This window comes from Rhinoderma darwinii, chromosome 1 (genome assembly GCF_050947455.1).
Source record: "Rhinoderma darwinii isolate aRhiDar2 chromosome 1, aRhiDar2.hap1, whole genome shotgun sequence".
NCBI classification, from domain to species: domain Eukaryota; kingdom Metazoa; phylum Chordata; class Amphibia; order Anura; family Rhinodermatidae; genus Rhinoderma; species Rhinoderma darwinii.
The window spans coordinates 355125884-355142778 of record NC_134687.1 but is presented as its reverse complement, the minus strand read 5'-3'; the positions used below and the strand labels follow the sequence as shown (position 1 = coordinate 355142778).

At 38.7% G+C, this 16895-nt stretch overlaps 1 protein-coding gene across 1 annotated transcript in view; it reads right to left on the bottom strand.

The window, feature by feature from the left end:
- The window catches only part of FREM1 (FRAS1 related extracellular matrix 1), a 210583-nt gene that overhangs the window by 110763 nt on the left and 82925 nt on the right, over nt 1-16895 (bottom strand). The window contains exons 6-8 of the mRNA XM_075826720.1: nt 12932-13255; nt 8863-8971; nt 7024-7155 (exon numbers count right to left, since the gene is read on the bottom strand). Coding sequence (XP_075682835.1) covers nt 7024-7155; nt 8863-8971; nt 12932-13255 — 565 coding nt within the window. The remainder of the gene's footprint in view (nt 1-7023; nt 7156-8862; nt 8972-12931; nt 13256-16895) is intronic.

The window sequence follows — 16895 nt, the reverse complement described above, 5'->3', positions numbered from 1 at the left end:
CGTGGAAACTGATAGAAATGTGCTGCTGACAAAAAGCCTGTAAACTCTATTACTGATAACAGAAACCTGGGATAACATTAGACATAATTCTGCAGCGTAACTAACGCGCTCTTATGGGGCTTTCATATGGGGACAGGGGCATTTCCAACCTGACATCTTAGCAGTATTTGAGTTTATAGCATCTCGGACCTAATGTTTAAGATGCATTTGCAAATACAGTGGCTTGCAAAGTTATTCCCCCCCCCCCCATCTTTGTATTTTTTGTGTTTTGCTGCATTAAAACCTTGAACGAAAATTGGCTTTTGGGGGTTGTATTATTTGGGTTACACAACATGCCTACCACGTTGAAGTTGCTAAATATTTCTTACTGTGACACCAACAATAATTAAGACAAAAAAGCATAGAACTTTAATGTGCATAAGTCAATACCTTATGGAGCCATCTTTTGCTGCAATTACAGATGGAAGTCTCTTGGGGTATGCCTCTATTAGCTTAGCACATCTAGACACTGGGACTTGTGCCCATTTTTTCAGGTAAAACTGCTACAACTCCTTTACATTAGATGGGTTGTGTTGGTGTGCAGGAGTCTTCAAGTCATGTTACAGATTCTCAATTGGATTGAGTTTGGGGCTTTGACAAGGCCATTACAAGAGGTTTCATTGTTTCCCCTTAAACCCATCCAGTGTAGCTTTAGCAGTATATTTAGGTCATTGTCTTGCTGGAAGGTGAACCTCTGTCCCAGTCTCAAACCTCTGACAGACTGAGACAGGTTTTCCTCAATAGTTTCCCTGATTTTACTGCCATCCATCTTTCCTTTAATCCTGACTAGTTTTTCTGTCCCTGCCAAAAAAGCATCTCCACAGCATAATGCTGCCAATAAAAAATGTAAAAGTAAAAAAAAAGCCTTTTCCCATTTCCCCTCAAGCACAATGTAAATTAAAACAAATAAATTAACATAACTGGTATCGACGCGTCCGTAAAAGTCTGAACTATTACAATATATCATTATTTAGTCCACACAGTGAACGCCGTAAAAAATAAAAAAATTTAACCGCCAGAATCGTTTTTTTTTGGTCACCTCATCTCCCACAAAAAAATGGAATACAAGATGATCAAAAAGTCTCATGTACCCCAAAATGAAAATTACAGCTTGCCCCACAAAAAATAAGCCCTCATACCGCTCAATTGATGGAAAAAGAAGAAAAGTTATGGCTCTCAAAATATGGCGACAAAACTCACATTTTATTTTTAACAATCAGTTTTTCCTTGTAAAAGTAGTAAAACATAAAGAAAATGTATAAATTGGGTATCACCGTAATCGTATTGACCCGCAGAATAAAGTTGACATGTATGGTGAACGCCGTAAAAGCAAAACCCCCCAAAAGATTGAGGAATCGCTGTTTATTTCCTATTGCACCCCACAAATATATATATTTTCAGTCTCCCACTACATTATATTGTACAATAAATGGTATCATGAAATCTACAACTCGTCCCGCAAAAAACCAAAAGAAGAAATGCTGGAAATAGATCACTCTGTGTGTAATGAATCTATAGAATATGATTTACTGAAATAGATTACATTTTTGATGATATTCTAATTCATTGAGAGGGACGAATATATATATATATATATATATATATATATATATATATATATATATATAAAATAATTATTATTATTTTTACAAGGTTCTTTTGTTTCTTTATTTTACTGTAGCAATTTGCACTATTTTGTCAGATTTATTACATAAAATCTATTTTAAAATCTATTTTAATTCCAGGTTGTAATGCAACAAAACAGGAACACCAAGATGGGTAAATACTTACGCAAGGCACAGTCTATATTAATGCACACATTTTGTGTTTCAATCATAAGTACAATACACATATGTTGATTTTATGTATGTAAAAGAGAAATACTTTTATTCAGACACATGCAGCTCAATAATGTAGGATCACACATCATTGCTTTCAGATTTGTTAATGTCCACTGCCATTTGTCAAAGTTCCATACCAATTTTTGTGACTTATTTGTGTATAGGCTGAGTCACATAAACTACATGATTTTCCCTAATCTCTCAATTTTTCAGTTGAACGATTTGTTCCGGGCCTGTGGAAATTCAATTTATTTTGAATATTTAATAGTCAGAGGATTACGGGCTATCAACTTCAATCTGACATCTAGGTGGATTTACAAGTCTGCTATTTAGGGGTTTAGCAGAATTAAATAGGGTGACTTCTAACCTCTCCAGTGATCAAGGGGCTTAAAATGCAGTGCAGTCCTGTGCTTCAGCTAAAAAGACAGTAAGAGTGTCATATTCTCCATGTGGAATTTAGGAGATAATGTGTGATTTACAAGACTCAAATGTTAAATGTTTTAAAAGTGAAATGCTTTTCTGGAATGGAATGAGAGACTATGCAGCACCAAAAGAGCAATGGCAGGTGTCTTCCAAGATAGGACAGCCTGCTGTTGCCGGCAGGCATCTGCTTCTGAAGTGAGTAGGTGGCTTAGCTATGGTTCTTCACACCATCCACAGATCTTACAAGCTACCATTTATACAGTTGCTTTTGTCTGATAAGAACTTGTCAAGTTCTGTCCAATTTAAGGACTAGTTTAATGTTTTATCTGTACACCCGCAAAAACATTAAAACGACCTGCCTAATATTGTATTGGTCCCCCTCGTGCCACCAAAACAGCTATCATCTGTCGAGGCGTGGATTTCACAAGACCTCAAAGTGTTCTGTGGTATCTGTCACCAAGACGTTAGCAGCAGATCCTCTAAGTCCTGTAAGTTGTGAGATGGGGACTCCATGGATCGGACTTGTGTTTCGAGCACATCCCACAGATGTTCAATCAGATTGAGATCTGAGGGAATCTTGAGGCCAAGTCAACACCATGAACCCTTTGTCATGTTCCTCAACCATTCCTGAACAAATTTTGCAGTGTGGTAGGGCATATTATCCTGCTACTAGCGGCGACTGCCATTAGGGAATACCGTGCCATGAAGGGGTGTACTTGATCAGCAACAATGTTTAGATAGGTGGTATGCGTCAAAGTAACATCCATATGAATACAAGGACTCAAGGTTTCCCAACAGAACATTGCCCAGACCATCACACTGCCTCTGCCGGCTTGCCTTTTTCCCATAGTTTATCTTGTGCCATCCCTTCCTCAGGTAAGCAACTCACATACAACTGTTTTTTAATCGTATCATTCATGTACCATATAATGTACTTATATAGAAGATCCAAACATAGGAGCAGCACTGTGTCAATAGCCAGAAACGGTTGGTGCTAGCTTCAAAATATCAAGGAGTGACGAGCTCCTCATGCATATATCCAAGAAAAAGAGACTGGAAGCAGCACTCAGCAAAAAAATGTGAATTTATTCACCCAACACAGCAACGTTTCACTTCCTCCATGGAAGCATTTTCAAGCAATGAATGAAAACCACACATTGACATATATAGACAGAGCCACAGCCCAATTAACAGGTGTAATGAATCGTAGTAGTTATACAATGTATCAAAAAATACGATATATTATAAAAGTGTAGCAAAAAGTATAGTGCAGAAACATATGAGTCAATCACTGACATTTAGATGTAGATAATCACAACTGTATTAAGTGACATGTATGTGCATATAATAGTGAAAACATATTAATTACAGATTAATCAACAATCACAGTATGATACACAGAAGCTGGCACTCACCAATCTAGGTAAACAAGGACCATCTGTCCACGAGAAGTCAGTGAAAAAAGAAAAAAGAAAAAGAATTCCAGCGCCATAATCGCCATATTGCGCATGCCCCAACTCACACCGTCTATTGGCTGCTGCCAACACGTGCAAAACAAAGCACTATGACCCTGTACATCGCAGTCTGATTACAACATCATAGAGGGGCCGCAGTCCCGCGCAGGCGCAATGCGGTAAAACGCTTTAGCCACGCCATAGTGAAAACTGGAAAACTTGCCAGTAATGCGATACCATTCTCGGGATGTATGCGCAGCAATGGCTGAAAAAGAACCCTGCACGGAGAGATATATATCACATCAGTATTCACAAAATATGTGGTAAGAATGTAGGTAGATAAAGATAGTAAATAACATCACAATGAAGTTTTATTAAAACCCAAAAGACAAGGTATCCCCCACATGAATCAATCAAGGGAATACCGTCATATGAAGAATCTCGACATGCAAATATGTCAGATCCTCATCCCGGATACATTTTAGGTTACTTCGTGTTTCAAGTTATGAGAAAAAAAGAGCTTATACCCCTATCAACTACCCCCCTATTAATTCTGGTACACAATATATATCATCCGTGCAGGTCAGCGCTGTAGCATCTTCTACACAGTAGAGACCTTTCTTGAAACTCTTGAACAAGAAAGGTCTCTACTGTGTAGAAGATGCTACAGCGCTGACCTGCACGGATGATATATATTGTGTACCAGAATTAATAGGGGGGTAGTTGATAGGGGTATAAGCTCTTTTTTTCTCATAACTTGAAACACGAAGTAACCTAAAATGTATCCGGGATGAGGATCTGACATATTTGCATGTCGAGATTCTTCATATGACGGTATTCCCTTGATTGATTCATGTGGGGGATACCTTGTCTTTTGGGTTTTAATAAAACTTCATTGTGATGTTATTTACTATCTTTATCTACCTACATTCTTACCACATATTTTGTGAATACTGATGTGATATATATCTCTCCGTGCAGGGTTCTTTTTCAGCCATTGCTGCGCATACATCCCGAGAATGGTATCGCATTACTGGCAAGTTTTCCAGTTTTCACTATGGCGTGGCTAAAGCGTTTTACCGCATTGCGCCTGCGCGGGACTGCGGCCCCTCTATGATGTTGTAATCAGACTGCGATGTACAGGGTCATAGTGCTTTGTTTTGCACGTGTTGGCAGCAGCCAATAGACGGTGTGAGTTGGGGCATGCGCAATATGGCGATTATGGCGCTGGAATTCTTTTTCTTTTTTCTTTTTTCTTTTTTCACTGACTTCTCGTGGACAGATGGTCCTTGTTTACCTAGATTGGTGAGTGCCAGCTTCTGTGTATCATACTGTGATTGTTGATTAATCTGTAATTAATATGTTTTCACTATTATATGCACATACATGTCACTTAATACAGTTGTGATTATCTACATCTAAATGTCAGTGATTGACTCATATGTTTCTGCACTATACTTTTTGCTACACTTTTATAATATATCGTATTTTTTGATACATTGTATAACTACTACGATTCATTACACCTGTTAATTGGGCTGTGGCTCTGTCTATATATGTCAATGTGTGGTTTTCATTCATTGCTTGAAAATGCTTCCATGGAGGAAGTGAAACGTTGCTGTGTTGGGTGAATAAATTCACATTTTTTTGCTGAGTGCTGCTTCCAGTCTCTTTTTCTTGGATATATAATGTACTTAGAAACTGCAACAGTGGGGTGAAATGGGAAAGAAACTGATTCCTCCATTGTTTTTTGTGTTTTGATTTACGGCGTTCACCGTTCGGTAAAAATAAGTTTAACTATTTTTTTTTTTGTTAATGCAATTACGGCAATGCCAAATTTATATAGTTTTTTAATGATGTACTATTTTTCCAAACAAAAAGCAGTTTGTTCAAAAAAAAATGGTGTCACTATATTCTGAGACTCATACCATTTTTATTTTTCCATTGATGGACCAGTCTGAGTGCTAGTTTTTTGCAGAACAAGCTGTAGCTTTTATTGGTACTATTTTGGAGTAAATGTGACTTTTTGATGACTTTTTATTCTATTTTATTTGGGTGGTTAGGTGACCAAAAAACAGCGATTCTGGGCTTTTTTTTTTATTAAAGCAATATATCATAATAGTTCAGACTTTTATGGATGTGGCGATACCAATTGGGTTGTTTTTTTTAATCACTTTAAAAAATGTGGTATTTTTTGCTTTGAATTTTTTTTGTATATTAAAAAAAATCTTGATTTGTTTTTAATTTTTTTTTTTTATTAGTGCCCCTAGGGGACTTGAACAAGTAATCATTTGATCGCTGATACAACATTCTGGCAGGGTATAATAGCAGATCAAAGACGGCAGACCTAATAAAGGTCCCCAGGCTGCAAAGATAGCTATTGTCAAACCGTAAACATTTTGTGGAGGGGCCGATGGGGTGTCAAAGGAGGCCCCCCTCTTTCTAAAGGCTTAGATGCCACGGTCACTATGGACCATGGCTTCTGGGTGGTTAAACGACTGGGATCGTTATATTCCATCTCGTCCATTACAGTGACGTGCTGGCTGTAACAAACAGCCGACACCTGCTGAGTATGTAGCAGTAACTAGAGCAAGGCTTAAGTGTTTTACGTCCACATACACTAATAACTGATTCAAACCCCACTCAGTATCAATGATACAGTTATGACCTTGATGAGATGAAGAGATCTCAAATAATGGAGATAAAGATCATCATCATCACCATTCAAATATCGCCAATGGGGCTTACAATTTAATTTCCCTATAACAAACCCTCATACGGGGGTCAATTTTATTCTAAGCCAATTGACTTCAGTATGTTTATTGAGTATGAAAGGAAACCAGAGAACACCCAAGCAGACATGGGGAGAAGGACTCCAGTGATGCAATGAAACAGTTCTACCTACTGAGCTACCATACTGAACTGTGCCATGGATAATACTGTTCCATTGGGTGTTGGGTATGAGAAAAAAATGGAAACCTTCTATATCTAATGGGCATTGTGCAAATAAAGTCATTATTATTATTGTACGATAAAAACATAAGTTTTTATAAGTAAACACAATGCCCCTAAAGTAGCAGTAGGTTGGACTTTTTTTAAATATATGTTTCTACTTTATGATATACTATAATATGCAGTATATTGTGCCTGAAGCCTTAGATTTCATAACATGTCATTTCATAGCAGTTACATCTCTTAACTGTATATGTAATTCAACAATTATATAAAAGATGTTAATAGCAAATAATAACTATTTTTAAATTTACCTCTTAAAGTTATACGTCCATGCTGCAAGCCATCCACAATCACTAGGCGAACTGCGTTAATGTTATCATTATCCACTACTTGAAATTGTTCCCATGTGATTGCTCGAGACTGACCTTCCAAGAGATCTAGACCTTGGCAACAAAAGAAAAAAAAAACAGATAAAACGCAGAATTATAGATAGATAAATTCTGCAATAATCATTGCCCATAATAATCAAGTAAAAATGAAAAGCAAATTGTACTTGCTCTTTCAAGACTCATTCTTATAGTATATAGATTTGAAGGACTGCTAAAACAAACGGACCAACATTTGTAAGTCTGTTATGCCTGGGAACATCCCCAAAATCTGCCAGAAACCTGTGTGGTAAAGTTCGAAGGAGAGTTACCCTTAGGCTGGGTTCACACGACCTATTTTCAGGCATAATGGAGGCGTTTTTTTCGCCTCGAATTACGCCTGAAAACACGGCTCCAATATGTCGGCAAACATCTGCCCATTCATTTCAATGGGTTTGCCGATGTACTGTGCCGACGACCTGTAATTTTACGCGTCACTGTCAAAAGACGGCGCGTAAAATAACAGCCTCGTCAAAGAAGTGCAGGACACTTCTTGGGACGTAATTGGAGCCGTTTTTCATTGAATCCAATAAAGGACAGCTCCAAATTATGTCCGTAATGGACGCCCCGCAAAACGCGAGTACGAGCAATTACGTATGAAATTCAAGAGCTGTTTTCTCCTGAAAACAGCTCCGTAATTTCAGACGTAAATGCAGTTATCGTGTGCACATACCCTAAGGGTAAAATGACAGGTCGTCGGCACAGTACATCGGCAAACCCATTGAAATGAATGGGCAGATGTTTTTGCGACGTATTGGAGCCGTGTTTTCAGGCTTAATTCGAGGAGTAAAAAGCCTCCATTACGCCTGAAAATAGGTCGTGTGAACCCAGCCTAAGAATGGGACTGTTGGTAAGTATGCTAGCATTGACTGGTTTACAGAATAGCTGTCTGACCAGACAAGTCAAGTTTACTGTATGTACTTTTTCTGTTCCTGGCTTTCTTTTACATGTTGTGGTCTTCAGTAGGAAATGGACTCTTTGAAGAACAGTACTAATAATCTTTTTGCAAAGGTGGATGATTGTAGGGTGCTGTCAATAAATTTGGTACAGTGTATTTTTTTATTATCTATATAATGTGCTTAGGTTAGCATATGCAGGTTTGGCTTTACTAAGAAAAATGTATAGTAGGTCAACTAATAAGCAATGCTGCAAAAATATGTCTGCATTAAAAACAGTAGAAAAAGATCAGTAAATTCTGCCACACAGCCATCCAGTTTTATCTGCCTATTTCTGAGGTACGGTGGTCGGAATATAATAAGACTGGCATTTCAAATGACAGTCTTAAATTAATTTACATTGGCGGACAATGCGCCAAATATATTAAGAGTTGCAGACGCTTTAAAATTATTGGAGCATCTTTGATTTTCCGTGCGACAGAAATTAAATATACGCCTGCTATGAGCAGGTGTAGATTTGTGCCATAAGTTACGCCAGTTTCTGGTGTAACTTTTCATAAATTTGTCATTCCGGTGGAGGCCCTGTCCCTTTTAGCTAAACCATGCCCCTAAGAGTGTTGAGAAAAGTGAAAAGTCGCAATTGTTAGCGCAACTATGGCATGCGCCAAATTTTGGTACTTTTTAATGCCAGAAAACTGCAGTCAATTTTTGATTTCTTGACTATCTTGTGGATAAAAATTAATTAAGATTGTGAATTATGAGTAAAAAATATGGATGATGGCAATGAATAAATCACCTTAAATACAATGAATTAAGAGTAAAAACGTACCCATATTCCAGGATACCCGGGGGGCATTTGTGTCAGCTGTTCTAATAGATATGTAAACCGTTATTGGAGAGCTTCTTTCAAAGAAGAAATCATGAACTTCTAATTCTACCTAAAGAGGAAAAAAATTATCTGATCTTACATTATTTATAAAGGACCAATTACCAATACATGGCACAATAATACAGTCCCGGACCTTACTACCTAGATATTTTCAATTGCTGTACCGATAAGGTAATTAGGAAGGAACATGTAAGAAAAAGCAAAATTATACAACTAAAATCATATTAAAAGTTTTTGTATCAATCGTATATAAAGAAACCAGAGCACCACAGACATACACTTTTAATTGTGTGAAAAATATGCAGCCACTTAACACTAAACCACCATCACACCCACATTATATATATACATACACACACACACACACACACACACACACACACACGCACACGGGCACTAAAATGTTGTAAAGCATACAGTGGCATCCATTTCATATATATTAAAAAACATATACTGCTCCATACACACTTTATTTTATTTTTTATTTTTTGCAGGATGCCTCTGTATGGAATAATTTAGCAGACTATTTTATTCCATACTGTTGAAGCAAAGGTATGCCAACATATACAAGCCCGACAAAGGCCAAAAGGACACTCTTTGGCCTCCGTCAAGGAAAAAGGCCCCCTATGGATAAGCTTGACATATGCAGTGGGTGCTTATACGTATACACCAAGCAGATACCGCAAACTTATTTTGCCTTTTTTTTCCTCTAATTTGCTGCCTGCCAGTGTCCATAAGTCTCACTCTGATTCACTTAGCTAACTGCACAAAGGTATTGTAAGACAGCAGATGTGCTCCAAGAGATCAAGACAGTTGTGCTGACAGAAAGTTGTAAGAGTGTGGGGGAGAATTCCCAGCTTATAGAGAGGGGACTTTGGTTCCTATTTTGTATATAAGCCAGAATACTGTTTGTTTGTTTGTTTGTTTGTTTGCTTGTTTGTTTATGCACTGTACCTTTAATTGTTGTGATTTGTGTGTGGTTTCCCTCTTCTAGGTGGTGACCCGCAAGAAGAGTGGCCTGTCTGGCTTAATATATCCATGTTTGTGCTGCCTAAACAGTTACTCCCCTCCGTGAGGCGCTATTTGGCTTTTGTTTAATACACTGTGACGTTCCTTTATTTATGGCTAGTGTGGCGGATGGCGTTGATGGTCTAAATTGTTTTGCAAAGAGATAAACGTCGTCAGATGTAATTTTGGTTAGTGTTCTACTGCACCAGAACAGTGCCAGGACGTCGCAGCGTGGCTATGCCGCATCCTGATGCTGGGGGCCGCACCTCTGTTATAAAGCTGCTGTAAGGTTTAAGTTGTGGCAAAATAATAAATAAAAGCAAAAAAGGACACGGCCAGAATGGAGTTAGAAGATTTTTCGGGGAAATTGCTTCCCTTCCCAAAATGCAAATACTGGCAGGTAAATGCAATGTAGTGCAAGCTGCTGCCGATCCCCAAACGCAAACAACCTTAAGGAGTTGCCTTACATGGAAAATGCATAGAAACAAAACAAAAAAGAGGGATACTGTAGGCGCTGTTTGGTTATAAATGAACAGTTGGTTTATTGCATAAAAGCAAGGTAAACAATGTGCTACGCGTTTCAAAGCCGGACTGGCATCTTCTTCAGGCAGATAAAACATACAGTAAAAGAACATGTATATATATACACAGGCAGGTGAACAATAATAGGGCCAATTCAGACGTGGCAGTAGAAAAAACCGCCAAAACAAGGAAAGGTCAAAGGTCACAGAGTAACTAGTAATTACATGGTTGGTAAAAATCAATGTGGCAAACTAATGGTCAATACATAACACTGTAACATAACATAAATAAATCATATGATAGATGCAATGCCCATCGATTCCATTTGGTTCATGTTAGAAGAACTCGAACAATTCATATTTTATAAATTGTATAAAAATGTTTTATAAAAACGGGAGTGGAGACCCTAAATGGATGAATAGATAAGATGCAAAAATAAAACATATATCGGAGACTCCTAAGGGTATGTGCACACGAGAAGTGCCTTTTACGTCTGAAAAGACAGACTGTTTTCAGGAGAAAACAGCTGCCTCGTTTCAGACGTAAAAGCTCCTCCTCTCATTATGCGAGGCGTCTTTGACGCTCGTAAATCTTGAGCTGCTCTTCATTGACTTCAATGAAGTACGGCTCAAATTACGTTGCAAAGAAGTGTCCAGCTGTCAAACGGCGACGCGTAAATGACAGGTCGTCTGCACAGTACGTCGGCAAACCCATTCAAATGAATGGGCAGATGTTTGCCGACGTATTGGAGCCCTATTTTCAGACATAAAACGAGGCATAATACGCCTCGTTTACGTCTGAAAATAGGTCGTGTGAACCCAGCCTTACTGTGTATCAGACAAAAGGAGGGAGACCACGCTTGCGGGAGTCATGGATACAAGGGCCTCTCTTTTTGTCCAACAACGCCGCCTAATGGCTTTGAAATTTTTATGGACCTAAATAGGTTCATACGCAAATTGACCTTGCTGCGCCATTTCGCAATCTCCTCTCCCGTTATTCCACCTGTTCCCGACACACGTCCAAGTTCACCCACGCCTGTCAGAGTTGATGTATGCCCAAAATCCTCTTTCTATCCACTACACCATCGGGGACCAGCCTTAGAAACCTTTTTTAATCTGGTCAGTAACGACTTTAAAACAATTGAAAAACCACTCATCATGACAGACAATCTCACCAAATCAGAACGCATTTCCCTTAAAAATATACAAAAAAATCTGCAAATTATTATACGTTCAGCCGACAAGGGTGGCGGTATCATCATACAGGACCGCATTGATTATGTAAATGAAGCTTATAGACTATTGTCGGACACTAACTACTATAAGAGACTGCAGTCTAATCCCATCCCTTCATTTCTAACTAAATACAAATCACACATTGAGGAAGCATTTCAGGACAACATTTTGAGTAAGAAAGAAAAATCATTCTTAACTGTTCCATTTCCCACCATCCCTTTCCTATACCATTTGCCTAAAATCCATAAATCCTTATCCAACCCCCCAGGCGGACCAATCATTTCAGGGATTGGGTCACTCACCAGCAATTTGTCCCACTTCATAGACATGCATCTCCAACCTTTCGTCATCAAATTACCATCTTACCTAAGAGACTCCACTCATCTCATTAGGGAATTATTTGAAATACAATCCACTCATGATCTAACTGACCTCTGGTTCTTTCACTGTATGTTTTATCTGCCTGAGGAAGACGCCAGTCCTGCGTTGAAACGCGTAGCACGTTTACCTTGCTTTTATGCAATAAACCAACTGTTCATTTATAACCAAGCAGTGCCTACAGTATCCCTCTTTTTTGTTTTGTTTCTATGCATTTTTAAGGTGTGGCAAGGAACCACTGAGAGAGGGAAAGAGTTGCTGAGAAAGCTGCTTATCCTGCAAGTGCGCAACAACACATAGCAGTGGAACATAATCTGTGGGTCTCGAAGCTGATTGATGGTGAGGGGCAGGAGCCTCCCCACGTGTGTATGGTGTTGTGTGACCTGTAGTGGATGACGGGCAGGATCCTCTTCACTTGAGACAGTGGAGCAAAGCAGCCAGTGCTGCCAGTTGCGGCCTAGTAGGCCTGAATTTATTGTACATCCCCTGGATCAGGGAGAAGTATCCTTGACTCTGTCCGATGAAAGAGTGAGCCAGCCAGCCATCAATTGACACTTGTAAGAGAATGTGCCTCTTTAGAGAGAGACGTGCTCATTTTCCTGCTTTGGCCAGGTGTATTGTTGACACCGGCTTAGTATGCAAGCTCCTGATATCTGCTCCATCTCCATTTTGCAAAAACGACCACCACAATTGTAGAGAAAACTGCCTATAACTCTAAGTAAATAAAGCATAATTGCTGCTTTAACTTCTTTTTTACTAATATATGGTCAGGCTTTCATTTTAGATGGAAATCTTGGTTTTTGTTTTATAAAATTAGTGAAAAACTCTTTGTGCCCATAGCCAACAAAAAGCTGTAAGTGTGTTACCTCCATATTTTTTCTTTCAACATGGCTACTGTTTGGTGGTTGATATCCTATGAGCATGTCATTGAGATCTTTCCATGAGAATGATGTAATGGGCTTGGTATGATCACTCAGGTGGGTAATGAATCCTTCACGAGGAGGGTCTGTAATGTTGAAGACTAGCAGATGTTTGCTTGTTTCACTGTCCTCTGCATCAAGTACTGCAGTGGTGAAGGGAGTGAGGATGAATTGGTCCACTTCTAAAATGAACATTGACATGAAGGCCGCTTTGGGGATCTGATTGGGTAAAGCATCTCGAATGTGAACTGGAATCCAAGCATGTTCAGACTGAAAAAGATTTATGTTCATTTAGATTATGTCATGGTAGAATGCAAAACATCAACATTGCTAAAACACTTATCATTAAATTATCAACATTAATCATTTCTATGTTTCATATTGTTGTAATTAATTTAATTACTTTCTAAATATGGTAGTATCTTCAAGGGATATAATTTGACATGACATGATTCATAATACACACATTAAAATATAGCACACATGCTATTAAAGGGATTGTTCCACAAAAAAATATAAAGCCGGCGTGGCGATCAGCTATTATTGTTGCCAGGTAAAGCAGCGTCCATGCATACAATTCCCCTGCAGTGGCAGATAAATGGTCATCCATATAATATACAGTATGGACACACTGGGTCTGCCAGAGTGGCTCTCCATTCTGGCACATAGAGGGGGTACTGAGTGGTTGAAACCCATCTAGGACATTCATATACCCCCAAAGGGAATTTGGACAGGGGTTGTCCTTCTGAGACATACACTATATGGACAAACATTTTGGGACACCTAGATATTACCCCTACAGGAGCTTTTATGACATCCCATTCCGAATCCATAGGCATTAATATGGAGCAGGTCCCTCTTTGCAGTTAAAACAGCTTCCACTCTTCTTGGAAGGCTTTCTACAAGATTTTGGAGTGTCTCTGTGGAAATTTTTGTCCATTCATCCAGAAGAACATTTGTGAGGTCAGACAATGATGTTGGACGAGAGGGCCTGGCATGCAATCTCCGTTCTAGTTCATCACAAATGTGTTTAATGGGATTGAGGTCATGGCTCTGTGCAGCCACCACAGTTCTTGCACACCAAACTTACCCAACCATGCCTTTATGGACCTTGCTTTGTGCAATGGGGCACAGTCACGCTGGAACAGAAAAGGGCCTTCGCCCCAAACTGTTCCCACAAAGTTGGTAGCATACAATTGTCCAAAATGTCTTGGTATGCTGAAGTATTAATATTTCCCTTCACTGGAACTAAGGGGCCAAGACCAACCCCCGAAAAAAACAACCCCATAGCACTATCCTTCCTCCATCAATTTTTACAGTTGGCAGAATGCAGTCAGGTAGGTAACATTCTCTTGGCATTTGCCAAACTCAGACTCGTCCATCAGACTACCAGATAGAGAAGCGTGATTTCTCACTCTACAGAACAAATAGTTTTTCTTTGCAAAAGTAGGTTATCATAAAAAAACCTATATAAATATATCGCCATATTGACCCACAGAATAATGTTAAGATGTCGTTTGTACTGCACGGTGAATGCCATAAAAAAGAAACCCCAAATAACAACGGAGGAATCACAGCTTTTTTCCAATTAAACAAATCATTTTTTTGCAGTTTCTCAGTACATTATATGTTACATTAAATGGTGCCATAAAAAGCTACAATTCGTATCGCAGAAAATTGCAATGGAAAAATAAAACAGTTATGACTTTTGGTAGACGGGAATAATAACGAAAATTGAAAAGCAAAAAATGGCTGCGGCGCCTAGGGGTTAAATAACATGCCCTTTAATCAAGAGTGAACTATGCTTTATGCATGCACTACATATAAATTCTTACTTTGATGCTCTAGGGTGGCTTTACATGCTGCATTAATATGTGTTGACTAGTTACATTACTTTAGTGTAAACATTCTTATGCGACTGGTTCATTTAGTCAAAATCGCCATTGTAAAATTTTGAACGTAAAATCACGGTATCTAAATACAATTGATCAATGGTATTGACCAGGAACATTAAGGACTATCTATATTTAAATCTGCCATCCCCAACTGAGCAATGTGACCTTGATGTAGTTTGGTTTGCAAGATCAAATAATAACTACATGTAAGTAGTCGTTGCACACTTCCTTAGCAATTGGAGCAAATAATCGCAATTTCGAATCGTACACATCATCGCAGCAGGTAAAGCCACGCTTAGTGATTGATGAAATATCAATAGTTTTTAATTGAGAATTTGATTTCTTTTCATAGCCATATTAATTTGAATTATTTTATGCAATCTCAATGATTGAGGATATTTCCCATTACTTTTTGAATACACATATTTGCTGTGTACTCTAGCAAATATTTAACAAAGCACCATCTGGATAAATAACGTCAGTAACAGATGTACAGCTGTTCGCAGCAAAGTAAGAAAACAAACAAACAAAAGAATCATGGTCATAATTTCAATGACAATAGTGTTTGTATATATATATATACTTATATATATATATATATATATATATATATATATATATGCTTTACCATCTCATACTTTTCTCTATATACCAGTGACTGACATGCAGTGCTGCCCTATTTCTCCCTTTGTTTTTAACATCTCATGAGTTGGAACATTACAAGATATTGAACTGCAATATAATAATAGACATATGTCCCATATTTTATTCTACAACATCCAAGTATATATTTATTTTCCTTCCTTTGAGTCAGGGATGAAATCTCCCCCTGGTTGATCATCTGATATAATAGAAGGGCCCAGCTACAACAGAGCCTCACTAATGAGGTTCCGACCCACTAATCTTTTTTGATCATATGACAAGTGTGTGAAATAATAATAAAAGTGGACAAGGTTTTTTTTTAATAATTGAAGATTGTCCATCATAATCATTTCCTCTGCGGGGCCTAAGATACTCCAGTCTGACACTGCTTTTAAACAATACAGTGAATACTGAATGTATCTGACTCTACCAATGAAAACCAAACAAATAACTTCCACAATTCCTCTTGAGATAGGATAAATAACAAATGTTTCTTTGAGACAGAAATAAGTGTGGGCACTTCCCTTCACCATATGCAAAGCCGTCAAATGTTTAAATGCAGCTTTAAAGAGGCTCTGTCACCAGATTTTGCAACCCCTATCTGCTATTGCAGCAGATAGGCGCTGCAATGTAGATTACAGTAACGTTTTTATTTTTAAAAAACGAGCATTTTTGGCCAAGTTATGACCATTTTTGTATTTATGCAAATGAGGCTTGCAAAAGTCCAAGTGGGCGTGTTTAAAGTAAAAGTCCAAGTGGGCGTGTATTATGTGCGTACATTGGGGCGTTTTTACTACTTTTACTAGCTGGGCGTTCTGACGAGAAGTATCATCCACTTCTCTTCAGAACGCCCAGCTTCTGGCAGTGCAGACACAGCGTGTTCTCGAGAGATCACGCTGTGACGTCACTCACAGGTCCTGCATCGTGTCGGACGAGCGAGGACACATCGGCACCAGAGGCTACAGTTGATTCTGCAGCAGCATCGGCATTTGCAGGTAAGTCGATGTAGCTACTTACCTGCAAACGCTGATGCTGCTGCAGAATCAACTGTAGCCTCTGGTGCCGATGTGTCCTCGCTCGTCCGACACGATGCAGGACCTGTGAGTGACGACACAGCGTGATCTCTCGAGAACACGGCTGTGTCTGCACTGCCAGAAGCTGGGCGTTCTGAAGAGAAGTGGATGATACTTCTCGTCAGAACGCCCAGCTAGTAAAAGTAGTAAAAATGCCCAGATGTAACGAACACAATACACGCCCACTTGGACTTTTACTTTAAACACGCCCACTTGGACTTTTGCAAGCCTCATTTGCATAAATACAAAAATGGTCATAACTTGGCCAAAAATTCTCGTTTTTTAAAAATAAAAACGTTA